The 16,826-nt window shown below is 46.4% G+C and overlaps 3 protein-coding genes across 4 annotated transcripts; 2 read left to right on the top strand and 1 right to left on the bottom strand.

Moving 5' to 3' along the window:
* Positions 1–2,641: 2,641 nt before the first annotated feature.
* Positions 2,642–7,063, bottom strand: LOC123182797 (protein PIGMENT DEFECTIVE 338, chloroplastic). The gene is made up of 8 exons (XM_044595463.1): positions 6,134–7,063; positions 5,278–5,352; positions 5,112–5,183; positions 4,940–5,020; positions 4,340–4,437; positions 3,163–3,288; positions 3,034–3,082; positions 2,642–2,931 (listed from the first exon to the last, which is right to left on the bottom strand). The coding sequence occupies exons 1-8, from the start codon at positions 6,950–6,952 to the stop codon at positions 2,719–2,721; spliced, it is 1,533 nt and encodes a 510-aa protein (XP_044451398.1). The 5' UTR covers positions 6,953–7,063; the 3' UTR covers positions 2,642–2,718.
* Positions 7,064–7,138: 75 nt separating this feature from the next.
* LOC123182798 (uncharacterized) lies at positions 7,139–9,497 on the top strand. Its single transcript, XM_044595464.1, has 2 exons — positions 7,139–7,424; positions 9,119–9,497. The coding sequence occupies exons 1-2, from the start codon at positions 7,302–7,304 to the stop codon at positions 9,236–9,238; spliced, it is 243 nt and encodes an 80-aa protein (XP_044451399.1). The 5' UTR covers positions 7,139–7,301; the 3' UTR covers positions 9,239–9,497.
* Positions 9,498–11,461: 1,964 nt separating this feature from the next.
* LOC123182796 (type I inositol polyphosphate 5-phosphatase 1) lies at positions 11,462–15,993 on the top strand. Of its 2 annotated transcripts, XM_044595461.1 has the most exons (10): positions 11,464–11,650; positions 12,396–12,470; positions 12,943–13,030; positions 13,232–13,336; positions 13,825–14,188; positions 14,321–14,617; positions 14,813–14,997; positions 15,094–15,202; positions 15,271–15,413; positions 15,507–15,993. In XM_044595461.1, the coding sequence occupies exons 1-10, from the start codon at positions 11,479–11,481 to the stop codon at positions 15,700–15,702; spliced, it is 1,734 nt and encodes a 577-aa protein (XP_044451396.1). In that variant the 5' UTR covers positions 11,464–11,478; the 3' UTR covers positions 15,703–15,993. The 2 variants fall into 2 exon arrangements, with proteins under 2 accessions (XP_044451395.1, XP_044451396.1); XM_044595460.1 differs by having other exon boundaries at positions 11,462–11,650; positions 13,825–14,617.
* The last annotated feature ends 833 nt before the right edge of the window (positions 15,994–16,826 follow it).

The following is a 16,826-nucleotide window of genomic DNA, read 5'->3' as shown; positions in this document are numbered from 1 at the left end:
TTCCGTATCAAGAAAGAAAACAAGACGCATCACCCACTCGTGTGGAAAATTGAAAAAGAGGAGTCAATGCTAGTATGGCATAGATAGATAGTGTAAAAGGAGAAGCCATCATCCAGGTTGAAAGGAAAAGAGGAGTCCGGCCGGCCGGTTCCATCCTCTATTTCTTCTTTTACACGAGGAGGGGGACGGAGCAGCTCGTTCACCATTCACCAAATCAAAAACTGTACGTTGCGTATCGCCCAATTAATTCGCGGTAAATCATTCGATCGGTACGTGCCACCACAGTTTAACGGTGCCCATCTTCAAACTCTCAACTGGGCACGTACGTGCATCGTAATCTCTGGAGGCTTCTCCGCACCGCCCGTGTCGCCCCCGCTTGGGCGACTCAGGCGAGATCGCAACCCTAGCCGCCGGGGGCTCCCCGTTCTTCCATCCCTTCCTCTGCCGCCGCCGAAGGACGCCGCCGGCCTATAGCCCAGAGGCTGACGGCGGTGGCGGGGGCCTTCCCTCTCTCCTACGCCATGGGGGCGGTGCGGAGCCCCGCAGCGTGTGGTGGCACGGCCGATCTGGTCTTGGTGGCGTGGCGGGCCTGCCTTGACCGGCGGCGGTGCGACGACCGCCTCGGCCTAGGGCGAATGGTGGCGGGTGCGGTGGCTGGCCCTGCTTCGGACAGCGGACTGGGCTGCGTTCGGCGGCGGCGACGGGTCTGCGGCGACGGACCATCTGACCTCGGATCGGCGGTGGCGGCATGGAGGGCCTGGTGGTTGGTCGGCGCCATGTGTGGTTTGCCCTCCGGACAGATCTGATTTGGCCAATGCGACCTGCTCGATGTGCGGCGGCTCAGATCGGCGGCGACCCGTGCACACGATGCTTGATGGAGGTTCCTCGAGCGGATCCGGGTGAAAACCTAGTTCTCGGCTTGATGCCAAGACCGGCGTTGGCGGCACTCTTTTGTGTTATTACCTTCTTGAAGGCATCGCCGTGGAGAAGCTCCAGATCAGTAGATCAGATGACGGCGACGCGTTGGTGTCGTTTCCTCCTTGGGGGCGTGCACGGGATCGAGGGACCAGCGGGCGGCTTTTTTGATGGAGCGGTGCTTCATCCTACACATTGATGACGGCGGATCTTGGCGGCGTGGCGCAGTGGAGACTCGGCGCCCGATGCGTGGTGATGGACTCGTGCAGGAGGAGGTAGCTGTCTGGCGTCATATGGTGGCGTCGATGGCCGAGTGACCTGGCAAGGTAGAAGCCTCAATATCTACTCTGAAGATGGCGGCGACGACACATGTGAGTGCGTCAGACCAGTTTATGCCCCAGACCCGGTACGTGGCTCGGCTGGGGCTTCTGGCTTTTGATGATAGGCTTAGGTGAGTGGTCTGGGTATTTGGCCCAGCTAGCACCCCTTCATCATATGGATAGGAGTAGTGGCATATATTGCCAAGACGACGGATTCAGGCATATTGTTGCAATACTTTGTAAGGTCCTCAAGAATAATCGATAAAGTGGTCGCATGCATCTCCCAAATGCAGAGGCCGGGGTCATCCTCCTTTTTAAAAAAGACCTTTCTTTCTACGATGGGTACTGTAGTCATATTATTTAACCACTAGGAAAGGTGAACCACGCACAGATCGATCGAGAGCTACAGGATACAGCTGGCTGATTGTAAGTACGTTGGTGTCGAAAAAAGAGGGCTGATTATCAGTACGTGAGGGCGCAAAAGTGAAGACGATTGCGATTCTAGTAATTTCCCCGCCCACGGCTCCCGACTTAATACACTTTTATAATCGTCCATAGCATGATCAATGAAAGTCGGTGGTAGTATATCTCACTATCTCAGGGACAGGGAGCACGCCTTTGGCATTTTCCCCATAAATTAATTTGTACTCTCAGGGACAGGGAGCAGGTATACAGCTAGAGCTTTGCTGAGAAGCCTGAACTGAACTGAACCGAACCGAAGTCTCTGCGACGTGACATCTGAGGAATCTCAGTGGCCGGCGATGATAGAATAGATAGGCTCAACAAGATCGAGTTAGGATCTCGCTTTCGTCTCTTACGAAGCCTCAGCCACTGAATCACTCATCACCATAAAACAATTCGCGGCTGCATGCTTGTTTATCTCGACGTAGCGGCTGTCCGGGCCCCAAAGAATTCCCCGACGACGACATCACATCCCCTCGCGACAGTTTATATCCATCCGATCACCGATGCATAAACTAGTCCGTAACGACCAAACCATGTCCGCCAACGACAGGATTAGCACGCTAATGAAGTGGCTAATTACCTCGAAACCTGTCGTCCGGTGTTCCCACGGGGCCGAGCCGTCGCTCTCATCCGGAGGCGAGCAAAGGGCCGCTCCGATCCAGATCGATCGTCTGTTGACACGATGGGTCGGCTTTGGGTTGTTGCACGCACCGGCAGATGATTATTCCAGGGGTTGTCAGTCGGCCACTGTGCGACGTTCTCGTTCACTGTTGCGATGAATAGACACGACGATGACCAGGCTTGGAACATACGGCGACGAGAAGATGAGCAGTGCGCGTCAGATAGAGCAAGCAAGGCACTGCCAACAGCGACTTGTGATGTGTTCGTGAGATCGATCAGGGATTCAGGGTGCCGCGTGCCGCTCACCGACACCTTTGAGCTTCATCTTGTGATGCACTCATGGAAACCGTGCGGCTGACCGAACAAAATTTGTGCAGAGGTAGTCAGCATTCCTGCGTTACAATACCGATGGTCCGGTGACACTGGGGTTACAGTCTACTCTGTCGGACTTGATGAACTTCAGCCACTTCCAGTTGGCGTACGACCCCGCTTCGTCCTCGAACGGGACGGTATCGTCGTCGCCGTCATCGGGCGCCTCGCCAGACCGAGGCGTCGCCGGCATTTGCTCCCGGTATCTTCGCGCCATCTCCTCCGCCTCGGCGAACACCTTCTGCAGAAACCAGAGGCAATGCAAAATGTGACTACCTTGAGCATTGGCAACTTGACACATATAGCATGTAAAACTGAAGAGCCAAAGAGGCAGTGTTCTTACCTGTTTGTCGGAGAGAAACAGTCCAGGCTCGCTCTCAAGGTCCCTAATACTGCACAGAGCCGAGACACGTGAGCTCTCAGTGCTGCACATGCATGGTTTTTTAAGTTTTTACGAGTTTCTTTCACGTACCTAAGAGCAATTCTGTCTGGCGTTGTCGACTTGATCACAAGCGCTTTCACTCTCTCGCCCACTCTGAGCGCGTCACCGACGGATCTCAGCTGACCGTGTGTTATCTTTGAGCTATGCAGCAAACCACTGCAGAAGCATCACAAGCTGTAAATTAAACATCCGAAAATGTTCCCACCTCTAGATTGTTCACAAGCTTGCCATGTGGATAGAATGATGCCTATGGTTCAATGAGACTGGATGGGGTCCAAACTGAATTCGGGCATGAAACAATACAAGATGGATAATACTACCTAGGTTCCGAATTATAAGATGTTTTCAATATGGACCACATATGGACTGAAACGAGTGAACAAACACATTAAAAATCGTCTATATACATCTGATTCAGAAAAAAGTTACTCCCTCCGATCCATATTAATCGTTACTGCTTTAGTAGTACAAAGTTGTACTAAAGCAGCGACAATTGATATGGATCAGAGGGAGTAGACCATCTTGGAACAGAGGGAGTGCCTTTTGAAAGGGAAGATGCATACTCAAATGCTTGAAGTTATATGATCTGTTATAAATGAAAGTGAAGCATGACATGTAAATACTTGGAAGTACATATTCCAAAGGAACAAGACAAGCCCTTCGCTAGAGCACAGAGCAATCTCTCATATTCTAAGCCAGGAGATTGATAAAAGAAGAGAGACCTCATTATCTGGCGAATTATCAGAATTTCCAATGGAACTCATCAGTGTGAAGGCTAGTCAGTAAATCTCATGTTCCACTAAAATTAACAATCACTCTTTTGTTCACGTAATCCAGTTAAGAATGTCAAAAGGAGCAAGATTGACAATTATATTTATATAATCTAGTCAAGACTTAGCATCATCAATGTTGCCAAGATTTAAAACATATTGTGGCAACAGCCACCTTCTAAATTATTTGGTAAACCTATTTTTGTTTGTCATAAAATAGGAGTAAGCCATACTAAAACATATGCATGACTATAAGAGTATGACCAAAAAGAAACTTATCAGCAGCTACTAATGAAATGACGGAACTGGAAGGAATGCTCCTTCAACTTTCAAGTGTAAAATGAACTATAGCAGAAAAGAAGAAATGCCATATTTAGTATGCATTCCCTCTGTTCCAAAATAAGTGTTGTGGTTTTAGTTCAATTTAGTGATATTACCTTCTGTTAGTCTCCCCAATCCTAATTTGTGCACCATATGGGAACAACTTGCGGACTGTCCCTTCCAAGAGAGCCCCTTCTTTAAGGTATAACATTGCCTAAAAGAAGTACCGAAGATCAAAATTAATCAGAAGAACTCAAGGGTACTCATTGCTCTCTCATACAAGTCAAAATCTGACCAATGCGCTGCAGAATTCAATTGATATAAATACTTCAAGTGTATTAATCACGAGTTGTCGACTGTAGCGAAAGCTATTTAAATAAACATTTCTTGCATTGTGTCTTTAGGCAATTCAATAAGTTGATGGACCAAGATTCTCTACTATGAAGAGCCACAGTAAAAACACATTATATCCTGGTAAATAATCCCTCCGTTCCTAAATATTTGTCTTTCTAGAGATTTCAACAAGTGACTACATACGGAGCAAAATGAGTGAATCTACACTCTAAAATATGTCTATATACATCCGTATGTGGTAGTCCATTTGAAATCTCTAAAAAGACAAATATTTAGGAATGGAGGGAGTAATATGTTAGTGAATGCTGCAGGTAAGGACAACAGACTGAACAGAGGCCCATGTAAACATGCAGTTAACTTACCCAAGCCTCTTTTTCACTAATTATTAATTCGTTAGTCCTTTCGTCAATCTTTGTAATACAGACATGTATCTGTCGACCAACCTGTGCAGAAGAAACAATATAATTCACAAGTTACAGCCACTTTATTGACAATAACTTGACAAAACTAGATAAAAGGGATCATGCGTCTTACATTGTTCTTTAGATCTGTAAAATTTCTTGGTCTAGTCATCATCTGAGGCTTAGGTAGGAACGCCCGGAGCCCCTAAATGATGGAATCATGGATGTGAGTTTTAGCTACAATTTTTGAGAAGTGGACTGTAATGTAATCCATTGAACTCGTTATGAGTAACCCGCACCTCAATTCTTGACAACAAGCCTCCAGCATTCCACTCAGAAATTTTAACCTTGATAGGTACATTTAGCTGCTTTATCTGGACACCAGTATGTACAGAAATTGTCATATATAAAATATTCAGAATAAAAATAATAGCTATTGAACTCAAAACTTCATAGGTCACAGTCATGTCCAATCATCCATTGTCATCGAAAAAACATGACGAAAACAAGGGTTTTCCATCCTACAATTTTTTCCATTGCACTGCTCTGCACCCAAGATGTGAAACATCAATTTTGATGCATGTACTTGTTATTAGTTGGAAGATTACAAGGTCTCATGATCATAATACCAATCATTTCTCCATGTACTTAAGCATGAAATCACTCTACGTTCTTAACAAAAACATGAGATGCTCTATTTTGGGCTGCAATGCCAAATGATTTTGACTCATGCCATGCTAAGAACCTTGAAGACAAAATTGTGTATCAACCTAGGAGCAAGCTATGATAGTACGTACGTACGTAATTGCCTATTAACCTACAAGCAAGATATACATCACACTGCTTTAATAGCTCGAGCTTTTAGATAGGCCAGCCAGTATATGAAAAATCTACTTGGTACAAGCAAGACGGCGGTCGTGACTCGGGGGTTGCAGATCTATTCCTGATACTAATCATACACACTACATTACTAGTGGTGTTTGAAGTACTTATCTGGTACTACATTGTTTTCAAACAAACTCTATCTGTATCTGGTTCTGAACTACTGACAGTGCACACTCAAAACATACATTGAACGATCAAGTCATGGCTAATACTAGATCAGTTCATCAAATTCCAACAACAACAACAATAGAGAGGAGAGTCATAGAGGACCTGCCTCACTCTGTGCCACGCGACGCGCCGGAACAGCCTTCGCGAAGACAGCAGCGGCCGCCCGCCAAGTGTTCGGCCGAGGACCTCGGCGAACACCACCGTGCCAACGCCCACCACCGGCGCGCATTTCTCCTTCCCGGTCCTCCCAACCCTCGCGCCCCCTCCGCCGGCCGCGACGCCGACCCTGCCTTCCGCGGCGAACTCCCTCGCGCCGCCCGACGCGAGGTCGCACGCCAGGTAACCGAACTCCTCCGGGGACGCAGGCGCCGCCTCCTTGGTCAGCATCAGCGCCGGCTCGCCGCCGGCGCCGACGTCGATGTCGAGCGCCCGCGCGTCGCCCCCGACGACGACGCCCACGACCAGGTCCCCGGGCCTGGGGTCGTAGTAGATGACCCCGCGCCCGGCCGATACGGCTCCGTCCTCCGAGGCGTGCTTCCCGGGGGCGGCGGCTTCGGGCGTGCCCTCGCTGGCGTCGGCGCCCTTCACCTGGAAGAAGTTGAGGTAGGGCGCGAGCGCTTCCGCCGTGGACGGCGCCGGGGCGGCCTCCGGCTCGGGCTCGTCCTCCTCGGACGCGGAGGGGGACGGGAAGGGCTTGTCGAGGAGGTGGAGCTCCTCGCCTCCCCCTCCACCACCCCCGGCCTCGACCACATCGGAGGAGGCGGGTAAGGAGCGGAGTGGCGGGGGAGCTCGCGCGCTGAGGAGGACGGGGATGCGGGAATGGAGGCGGTGGCTCGCGGCAGGGGATCCGTGCCTGGCTGGGCGGGTCCGCGGGGAGACCGACGCGGCGGGGAGGAGGGACAGAAGGGATGCCGGCGGCATGGCGAGCTCGCGGGGAGCGAGCGAGCGGCGTGGCGGTCAGCGGCTGTGCTGCTCCAGCTCTATCTCCTCCCGGGGATATTTTTTTGGAAATTTTCTCATCCGTCCTCCGTTTGGGCTATTCTGGTGAACGAGTCGGTCCGGCCCAGGTTTCCATTCTTTCTCTTCGCGGCTAGCCTGGCCCAGAAATGTCGAGCCCAACTGAGATGCGGGACCCGGTGTCAGGCCTAGGTCGAGCCGTCTGACGCGAGCCCCGAATCGTCCGTCCGTCGCAGTCGGCGCAAGCAGAGAGCGGCGGAAGGAAGGAAGGGGAACCAAGGAGCGCAAGCAAGAGGCGGCGAGGCGGAGGAGGATGGGGTTCATGCTGCGGGTGAGGCTGGCCTCCTTCTTCGCGGGCGCGGCCGCCGCGGCGGCGGGCGGCGGCTACTTCCTCTACAAGGACTACAAGCTCGCCCACGACTCCACGGCCCTCCAGGTACGGGCCGCGCCCTCCTCCTCCCCTCTGCCTCTGCGTCTCAGATCTCGGACTCTGTGCCACTACTCCGTGGATCCCAACCGCGCCTGTCTAGGAAGAAGAATGGGGATCAGGGAAACCCCCTTCCTCCCCGAGACGGCGTTTGGTTCTAAACCCTATATATGAATCGCACTTGTGATTTCCTAATCATGTTCCTATTAGCATCATTGGCCGGCCCTGAAACTGTTTGCCAGCACCCTACTTGGACACACACCAGGAGAGCCTATCCAGTGATAGGTACTGATAGCCGTCAGGCCTGAATTATTATGCCCCAGTAAAGTATTGTTTGCTGATTATTTGGGGGTGCCTGTGGTGGTGATGCATGTTAATGCTTCTATGGACCTTATCAGGCCACTACTTTTAGTTTGGTTACAGCCTGTAATCGGTAACCAGCAATGCCATTTTGATTTTCACCTCCTTGGCCGACAGTTCCAGTACCACTTCCTGCGATGTAGTATAGTTATCTTGGCTTCTCAGGTTATTGTTCTATTGGGTAGTTCAGTAGCTTATACGATCTTAGGGATGATCTGAGGCATAGTGTTGTTTTGCATAAGATCTGAGGTGCCATGTTGCATCGTTGCATGGTTGTTGTATTTTGTTCAAAAAAGCAGTTGGTTTGTGGGATTGCCTGGGATAGAGTAAGTATCTTCTGTTCTAGTTCTGAGGTTCCCCAGTGATTGTTTCTTGTGTCATCTAAATGCACATGACTAGTTTTCTGCAACTTGACCTTCTGGATTATGGATGGATGAATATGTCTGTAGCGCCTTGCACATTACCAGATGATAAGGCCCTGACAATGTAGATTGCAAGTCATCTTGCATTTGAAGATGCATTTTGTGTTAACAGCATGCCATGGTCATAGTTGAACTTAACTTAGTTATCTGCAAATGACTTGAGCACTGGCATCCATTGATGCAGCATATCTCAGGAACATTTCAGTTTCATTGGCAGAACCAATCTTCCAAGTTCCAACATATATATGCAAAGGCATAGATGATTTTTTCCATGATAAACTTAATTATAGACTATAATATTTTTGGACATTACCTGTATCATAACGTTTGAAGCTGACATGTTCGTCTCATCAACAAGAATGTTGGTGGTTTTGAGTACCTTCCAGTATGAAGTTGGGGTAACTTCATCAGAATGATGGAACAATAGATATCCTGACAATGAAATATGAGAAGAACACTAGGATGATTCATCATGTCTGATTTACCATGGTCATTCGGTATGCACTGGTGGGATTGTTCAGTAGTTCATGTAAATGGGCAGAATTTCATAGATGAAAGGCTGAAATTTGTCCAGGTAGATGCGATTAAGACAAATGCTCGTATAGTTATCCCATAAGAAGTTGCTTGAAATGTGGGGATGGGCGTCTTATGCTGATTTTGAGCGGTTGGTACTAACCTTAGTTGAGGATATATTTCTTCCTCTGAGGTAAAGCTTACCTGTGGATGTTTTTCATAAGTGAAGTTGTCTTTCACATGTCATGGGCTTTTAAGCAGCGCAATCATTGGTCTGAGCTTCAAGATTGAGGTTTCTATACATGTGGTGTTTGTTAACCATGCTCCCTCTGCATTTCCACTATACACCTGCATGATACTGGTTGGGTTGAGGATAAGCATCTGATCTCTAAATCACAACTTTTCCAGGTGAAAGGTCTGCATGACCACGTGGACGCCCGTTACAAGGCTCTCGACAAGCGGCTTGCAGCTTTGGAGGCCCAGAAAAGCGTCGACTCCTCTCCGGCTGTGGACGCGCCATCGGGCTAGTCGTCCGTCTGTCCATCACGAGGCTTGACAAGTGGATGATTCTAAGTCTGTTTACTTTAACATGCGCGCGCTATCTGCTTCTCCTTTGAAGGCAAGGGGCCTGTGACTGACAGCGAAATAATATAGCGAACGGTTTTTGTTTTGTTGTGTGGGCAAGAAGAAGCTCCTTTTGTTGCTTGAGGGGATGCATCAGACCTTTGCACACCATTTTGCACTTGCTGTCGCTTATCCTGGGGATTCAACCCGAACCCTTTATCGACGCCCCTCGATTTCTTCGCTGTTGTTTTTAGCATTGTACTATATCGTTTATGATGCCTGTTTTTTTCGCTCGTTTGATAGTCTTCGCTGATGAAGAGAAAAATAGTGTTGTTGGCTGATCCATGCTTGCACGTTTTATGGAGAAGAAAAAGAAAAGTCCAGCTGATAAGCGTTGGTAGTATCTGCTGAGAGATCCGATCCAGCTCAACATCACCTTGTCCATTCGCCACGGCGACCTGCGTTGCGTGTGGCCATGCCTCTTGCCGACCTCTGTTGCCTAATTCCCTTTTAATTTCTTTCAAATTGCTTCTTGTTGGCTCGGAACGGTTCAGACCTGTGATGATAACCAGAAGAAGTATTCGGGAGAAGCGGTTTGATTATAGGCATTAGGCAACGGCTGCTTTCGTCGAGATCTTGGACTGTTCTAATTAATCATATCGAGATGACTTAACTATAGCCATTATCAGCTATCATTGTTGGGTTCCCACCGTCTTCAGGCACAGAGGAAGATGATCATTAACTGGCTGAAGCATTGTTTCCACCACTATTTTTTCCATGTATGAGAATGCAAGCTACAGTAATAGTCAGCGCAACAGCATAGTATATATACACAAAAATGACCCTCAACCATAGCAAGAGGCCGGGTTAGTCATCTCCTGATTAGGAAAATAAACATGCGCTGCGCACTCGCTTCCTGCACGATTTCATCCTGTACCAAAGTCCGGGTACATGTACTAGTAGTATTTTGCTTGGAGTTTAATCATGTTGGAGGGATGCCCGGGACATGTCGCCGAATCATTGAGGATCTCTTTGTAATTTTCTTTTTCTGGAACTCATTGGAAATTACAACTAGTTCACATGACCGGGCCAAATCCAGCACACCAGTGCTGTAGAATAATGTGCTTAGGCAGTTAGGTCAGTTAAGGCTGATTGAGGTGGATTATGGCAATCCAGTTCTTCCAATCAGTTTTTTTTTTCTGTCAATTGTTCTGTTTGGCTAACCAAGATAATTGGTTTCACGACCTTTTTTTTTCCATAACAAATTATTGTAAAATAAGTTTAGTATAGTACGCTACAGCTCAGCAACTCCTAATGCATTTCCCGTCGAATCATCTTTTTCGATCTTCATAGAAACGAAACCACGACAACCATACAAAACATCTGGACTAAAACCAGGTTCTGAAAGCCACAGAGGCAAAGGCAAAGGAAATGACAACAGCAGCCATCCCGTCGAATCATCAATATATAGAAAATGTCGATGTCGTGTGGGTCTTTCGTGTACTCTATTTTTCTTTAAATTACGCCGCGTTTCTGCTTCGCATGACACGTGGGCATGAAAAATGATTTGACGACAAATATTTCAGAAATATGTCCATCAACAAAGTACGCCTTCTTGAGTGAAATGCACATGGCGGCAAAAAAAGCTGGAAAATACTGAAAACCAGTTCGTAGAAGAAAAATAAAAGATGTCGTTGTTTGATTTATTTTTTTCGAGTTGAAGATGTCGTTATTAAGATACCCTTCGAAAAAAAGACAGGATAATGATACGGTTAGGAGCAAGGCAAAACAGTTAAGAAAGAGGCGACGGGCGACGAGCCGAACGGGTCGCCGGCACTCCTCGCTGTCTTAACCATCCATCCATCCGTCATCGCCGCCGACGATGCGGCAGTCAATTGCCCCACGAACTCTTCCGCGACAGATACGGCTGTCGTCGGGGCGCCCTGCTTCAAAACCCAGATGACCCCGCAGACAAGTCACGACGAGAGCCGGCGGACGGCAATGGCGTCCTCCTCCTCCCCGGCGGCTCCGTTGCTCCGTCCTTGGCGAGATGACCGGGACCGGGACGACGCGGCTGCTCGGAGCGACGGTGGGAGTCGGCAGGAGCAGGTACTGGTTCTTGGCGATTTGAGCTTGGGAATTACTAGCTTGTTACAGATTGCTGATGAAACTGGTGGCTTCTTGCTTGCTTCTCGAAGGGGGTGATGCAGAGCTGGGCGGAGGCGATGCTGCTGTGCTGCGGCGACGCGGAGAGGCTGTGGCGCAGGGTGGTGCTGCGCAAGTGGCTGAACGTCGGCGCCGGCTCCGGCGACTCCGACTTCAGCGCCGACGAGGCCGAGGCCGAGGCAGACGACGACGAGGAGCCCGGCCACCAAGGTCCGCCCATCTCTTCTCTTCTTCAGTGATCCCTTCCCCCATTTCCTGCGAGCGAGCCGCTCTGCTTCGATCCGCTGGGAGCGAGATAGGGGGATTTCTTGTGTGGGGATTGGAGTGCAGACAACCACATTGCGAATTCGCAACGCAGATAGCCTCACGATGGATGATTGGCTAGCATTTCCAGTTCAATTGTTCATTGCTCGCTTTCTCGTCTGAGTTCATCGTGCTGCAGCATCATGAGCGCCACCAGTTCAGTTTCGTATGGGTAATGGCCATGAGTGCCGTGAGGGTCATCTCCCTGGTCGATGGCGACCTCCACCGTGATGTCCGGCTGCTAATCCACTTTCTGCAAACCACCGGTTTCGTTTGGCATATTGGCATATTCGGCATTTTTAACCAAGAGAAAGGTTTGGTCGAGGGGTTTGAGGATTCCAAATTCCTGATGCCTTTTTGTTTCGTCTCAAAGCCTGCTTCAGCCAAAAGGGTGAGCAATGGGGGAAAAGTTTGGCCGCTTTTGAACACCGCCTTTTCGAGACTGTCTTTTTTATGCAGAAAGGGGTTAGGAGTAAGAAATGGTTGTTAATTTGTTTTGTCTCCCTTTCATCTTTTTAAGTGAGGTGCCACATGTGTGGAACAAAAATCCATGGCGAATTATAGGCATACATTTTTTCGGCTTAAATTTGCAGATCGATATCGATGATCATACATCCATATTCTGACTGCCATGTTCGTTCCATTTGTGCAGAGAAGTGCTGCTGTTGGGAACACAAACTGTATGATGAGGAAAGGAGATCGCGTGGACTTGGTGCGGGCACGATTGGTAATTTAATCGTTATCTCATTTGTTGGAAAAGAATGCATGGACAAAACAGTTGTTGGCAGCTCAATCTTCTTCTATATATTTTCCCCATAAGAGGAATTGGGTCCTACTACGTTGTGTCCACGCCAGCAAATAGGCATTGTGTAGTGGTAATAAAAATATCAAAAATTGTGGATAGTGCTTTTCCACTTTCTGTGAATAAATATTTCAAAGCAACCTTTTTTTTATGATAAAGAACAAACGGTCTGGCTTTACATAAAGCCAAATATTTCAAAGAAATACATGCATGATAATTTGGAAGCACCTGGATGCCTTTTAATATGCATTTCGACTTTCTATGAAGCCCGTTTTGTTACATTAAACGACTGTTTGGTAAGCCATTCGTTGACGCGCTGCCTTACATACTGGCACGAACATCTGTTTGACCTGGGTTGACAATTGCTTTATATGCTGATGCAAGCTGTAATTCGTAGGTAATCAGGTGAAGGCTGTGCCTGACAGACCTAAAAGGTGCAATTCAGACACACTTCATGCTCAGTATATCGATGTCGCTGAACTCAGGTATAGCTAGTCTTATATATTGCTCCCCTTTTATCTTTGGCCTTTTTGACAGTATTTTCGTAACATCCTGTGTGGTTACTGAAATAAAATGCTCATACGCCTGGTTTCTGTCACATAAAACATTTCAGACTAGCTGCAACTAGGTTAATAAATGCTACTATGGTTGTGTGTTGCTTTCAACCTTCGAGGTTTTACATGCAGGATTTTCGTAGGGACATGGAATGTTGGAGGCAGAGTTCCACCTACTGACTTAGACATTCAAGAATGGCTGGCCATGGAGGAGCCAGCTGATATTTATGTTCTCGGGTAAATCACTGCTCATAAACTTTCAATTGCACGAATCTTCATTTCTTATTTTGGAAGAAGATACGTGGCACAGATTCACACAAAATAAGCTGTCACAATCTGACATAGGCATAGCAGTTGCAATCTTGGGAAAACTTAAAAAGCTGTTTCTGGGTCATCCACTTAAAACATACTCCCTCTGTAACTTAATATAAGATGTTTTTGACACTGTCATAGTGTCTGACAGTGTCAGAAAACGTCTTATATTAAGTTATATATGGAGGGAGTATCTGAAAATTATTTGGTTATGGGCTGGTATATAATCAGTTTTTCATCCGTGTCACACCTTAGCTTATTATATTTGGCTAAGATGTGATTTGTTGTTGTGCACTACTGCCATTATTTTAGATGAAAGGCCCATGGCCCTGCTTTTATTAAAGCCACAGTTCAAGCGGCACCAAACATTCCCTTAGTTTATATTTACCATGAAATTTATGACCATCTTTCAGATTTCAAGAAATTGTCCCACTAAATGCTGGGAATATATTCGGTGCTGAAGATGACCATCCAGTTGCTGTCTGGGAACATATCATTCGTGAAACTTTGAATAAGCTATGTCCATATAAACCAAAGCATAAATGTGTCAGTGATCCTCCTTCACCATCAAAGTTCAATCCATCAGATTATCTTGTGATGGAAGATGGCTTTCTTAGTGAGGCCGACAATGAAAGTGAGGGGGAACTTCATCCATTGATTGGACAAGACATTAATCCAGTTACTAATGATAGTGGCGTTTGTAAAACATATGAATACCCCACCTCTGCTTCCAGTGAAAGAGTTCACGAAGGTGAAGACTTCAGGAAGATGCTTCCAGTAAATACTTCTCATCACTCCCACAACTCAAGTCATATGCTTTTTATATCTCATCTGAAAGAACCGAGCAACCAAGCCGGTTACTTGGAAAGGCCTGGAATGATTTGGCCTGAACACCAATTGGATATGCAGGTTCATCTTCTTCAGGACAGCACATCAGTTACTTCAGTGAAGACTCTAGCAGCTTCTGCGTCTTTTAAATCGAGACATGAGAATTCTAATGGTTTTCCAGAAGATAATCTAGACCATGATGTTAGTACCGATAATAGAGTCGTTAAGAGGAAAAATTCAAATTTTGTACGGATAATAAGCAAGCAAATGGTGGGAATATATCTTTCGGTGTGGGTTCAGAGAGGCCTTAGGAGGCACATTCACAATTTGAGAGTATCAACTGTAGGTGTAGGCGCGATGGGTTACATCGGTAACAAGGCAAGTGCCAAACTTGATCTTATTTTCTCTCAGCATTCATTTTGCATTGATTTGTACTTTATGCCTAAGTTTTCATTTCATTGATTTGCCTTGTCATCTCATATCAGTTCTTATTAGATTCAGCATGAATACACCTGTATGATACTATCTGATTTACAAAATCATCTGATGACATTTGTTTCTGCGATGCTCCAGGGATCAATATCAGTCAGCATGTCTATATATCAGACACCCTTTTGTTTTGTATGTTGCCACCTGACATCTGGTGAAAAGGATGGAAATCTAACAAAGAGAAATGCAGATGTTGAAGAAATCCTTCGAAGAACGATATTTAACCCAGTTCATAGAGTCAGCATGCCTAAGGGAATACATGACCATGAGTAAGTCGCCAAATTTGTGTCGCCTGAATCTTTGCTATCCTCCAATGCAATCATTTTCTCAATTGCTTACATATTCAACCATTTCATAAATTTCAGAAAGATTATATGGTTTGGGGATCTCAACTACCGAATCAACCTATCATATGAAAGAACACATGAGCTTATCTCCAGACAGGAATGGGATTTATTGTTTGACAATGATCAGGTAATTTAATGGTTCGGTACATAAATTACTACCTGTAGTATTTCCAGCTCACGCTTTTGCTGTGACAGCTAAAATGGGAACTGATGAAAGGGCGTACATTTGACGGTTGGATCGAAGGGGTGATTAGCTTCCCCCCAACATATAAATACGAATTTAATTCAGATAAGTATGCGGGTGACGAGCCAATATCGGCGAGAAGAAGACCTGCATGGTATGCTATCTGCCTAATTAAGCTCCTGCCTTTTTGTTTCGCACATTTAATCTGATAAGACCCAGGATAAATAAATGTTGCATACTTCTGTAGGTGCGATCGGATTCTTTCATATGGAAAGGGCATCAGGTTGGATTCTTACAGAAGGGCGGAGCTTAATCTTTCGGATCACCGCCCGGTGTGCGCGGTCTACATGACCGAGGTTGAAGTTTTATGCCACAGAAAGTTTCAGAAGGCTCTAACATTCACCAATCTAGAGGTCGATGACCATCTGTTCTTGGAGAGATGAAGCACTTGTTGAATGAAGAACCCTGGACTGTGAGAGAGCATGCAGTTCATAGCTCAAGGCGCAATGGCCGAAGGGAAATGCCGGTAATTTCAGACAAGTTACCAGAATGTACAGAATCAAATAGGGGTGGCAGTTTGATGCATACTAGGGATTGGGGTGTGAGTGTGTGTTTCCGACCAAATTGGTCGTCCTGTAAATGAAAAGAAGAATAAAAGGTAGTCCGACTCCTCATAAGAGGATCAATTGTTCATATCTAACAGGATCTGCAGAGAAATGAGTGATGTTCTTCCCCTTCTCTTTATCGAGGTACCGTTCTTGCTTCTTTTTTAATGTCTGATGATGATTAACCACTGAAGATAAGAGCTGGAGCTGCTAAGTAGAAACATGTAAAGAAAAGCAATATACAACCAAATCCGACTTGAAACATTACTTGGTGAAGCTGGAATTTCCTGGATTGAATATTCAGAAGCATCTTGTTACATTCGAACTTGAGTCCAGGGCACATGTTCAGTAAGTTCCTTCAGACAACATAAAAATATTTCAGACCACATTGATCCAATGCAACAAACTCGGTGAAAACTGCAGCAGCCGGTCCTCCGCCTAAAGAAAACAAAATCATCACTCTGTCAGTAACCAAATACAAACATAACCTAATTAGCAGAACCTATGCAACGTGAGGGTTTAAAGTGTTAGAACTCATGACCAGCCTATCAACATAAAGAAAAGCTATATCATAATTGTGGCTGTGTCCCCTGTGAATATCGATGAAAAAGAAAAGAATGGAAGTACTGGATATCATAATATTACTAGCTTTAAGGCCCCAAACATGCCAACTGGGCGGTGATCAGTAAGTTACACATTTGACAATTGATTTTACAGTTTTACTCATTTGACATCCGTTGCGGCTAAAATTCATCTATCTAGCATCGGACAGTTGCTAACTAAGCTTAAATTATTAGTGAACGCTTAAGAAAAACAACAAAGGTATTTGAGAAACAATGCATTGAACGAGCAATATAATGATTAAAGGTGAGCAATCACCTGGTATATAGAAACTCGTGAAAGGATGATACTTATTCATATAATGGGTTCCAGTAAGTTTCTTGGGTTGCATCGACTTAACT

Source organism: Triticum aestivum, chromosome 1D (assembly GCF_018294505.1).
Source record: "Triticum aestivum cultivar Chinese Spring chromosome 1D, IWGSC CS RefSeq v2.1, whole genome shotgun sequence".
Lineage (NCBI taxonomy): Eukaryota > Viridiplantae > Streptophyta > Magnoliopsida > Poales > Poaceae > Triticum > Triticum aestivum.
This window is presented reverse-complemented; position numbering and strand designations above follow the sequence as displayed.

What these genes read in the sequence shown, in the direction of transcription:
- LOC123182797 (XM_044595463.1), bottom strand. Translation starts at nt 6,952, where the DNA reads ATGCCGCCGGCATCCCTTCTGTCCCTCCTCCCCGCCGCGTCGGTCTCC. An exon ending in CGTGGCACAGAGTGAGGCAG is followed by an intron (nt 5,353 to 6,133) that starts GTCCTCTATGAC and finishes ACTGGTGTCCAG; the next exon opens with ATAAAGCAGCTAAATGTACC. An exon ending in CCAGACAGAATTGCTCTTAG is followed by an intron (nt 3,083 to 3,162) that starts GTACGTGAAAGA and finishes GGCTCTGTGCAG; the next exon opens with TATTAGGGACCTTGAGAGCG.
- LOC123182798 (XM_044595464.1), top strand. Translation starts at nt 7,302, where the DNA reads ATGGGGTTCATGCTGCGGGTGAGGCTGGCCTCCTTCTTCGCGGGCGCG. An exon ending in ACGACTCCACGGCCCTCCAG is followed by an intron (nt 7,425 to 9,118) that starts GTACGGGCCGCG and finishes CAACTTTTCCAG; the next exon opens with GTGAAAGGTCTGCATGACCA.
- LOC123182796 (XM_044595460.1), top strand. Translation starts at nt 11,479, where the DNA reads ATGCAGAGCTGGGCGGAGGCGATGCTGCTGTGCTGCGGCGACGCGGAG. An exon ending in GCTGATATTTATGTTCTCGG is followed by an intron (nt 13,337 to 13,824) that starts GTAAATCACTGC and finishes ACCATCTTTCAG; the next exon opens with ATTTCAAGAAATTGTCCCAC. An exon ending in GCGAGAAGAAGACCTGCATG is followed by an intron (nt 15,414 to 15,506) that starts GTATGCTATCTG and finishes ATACTTCTGTAG; the next exon opens with GTGCGATCGGATTCTTTCAT.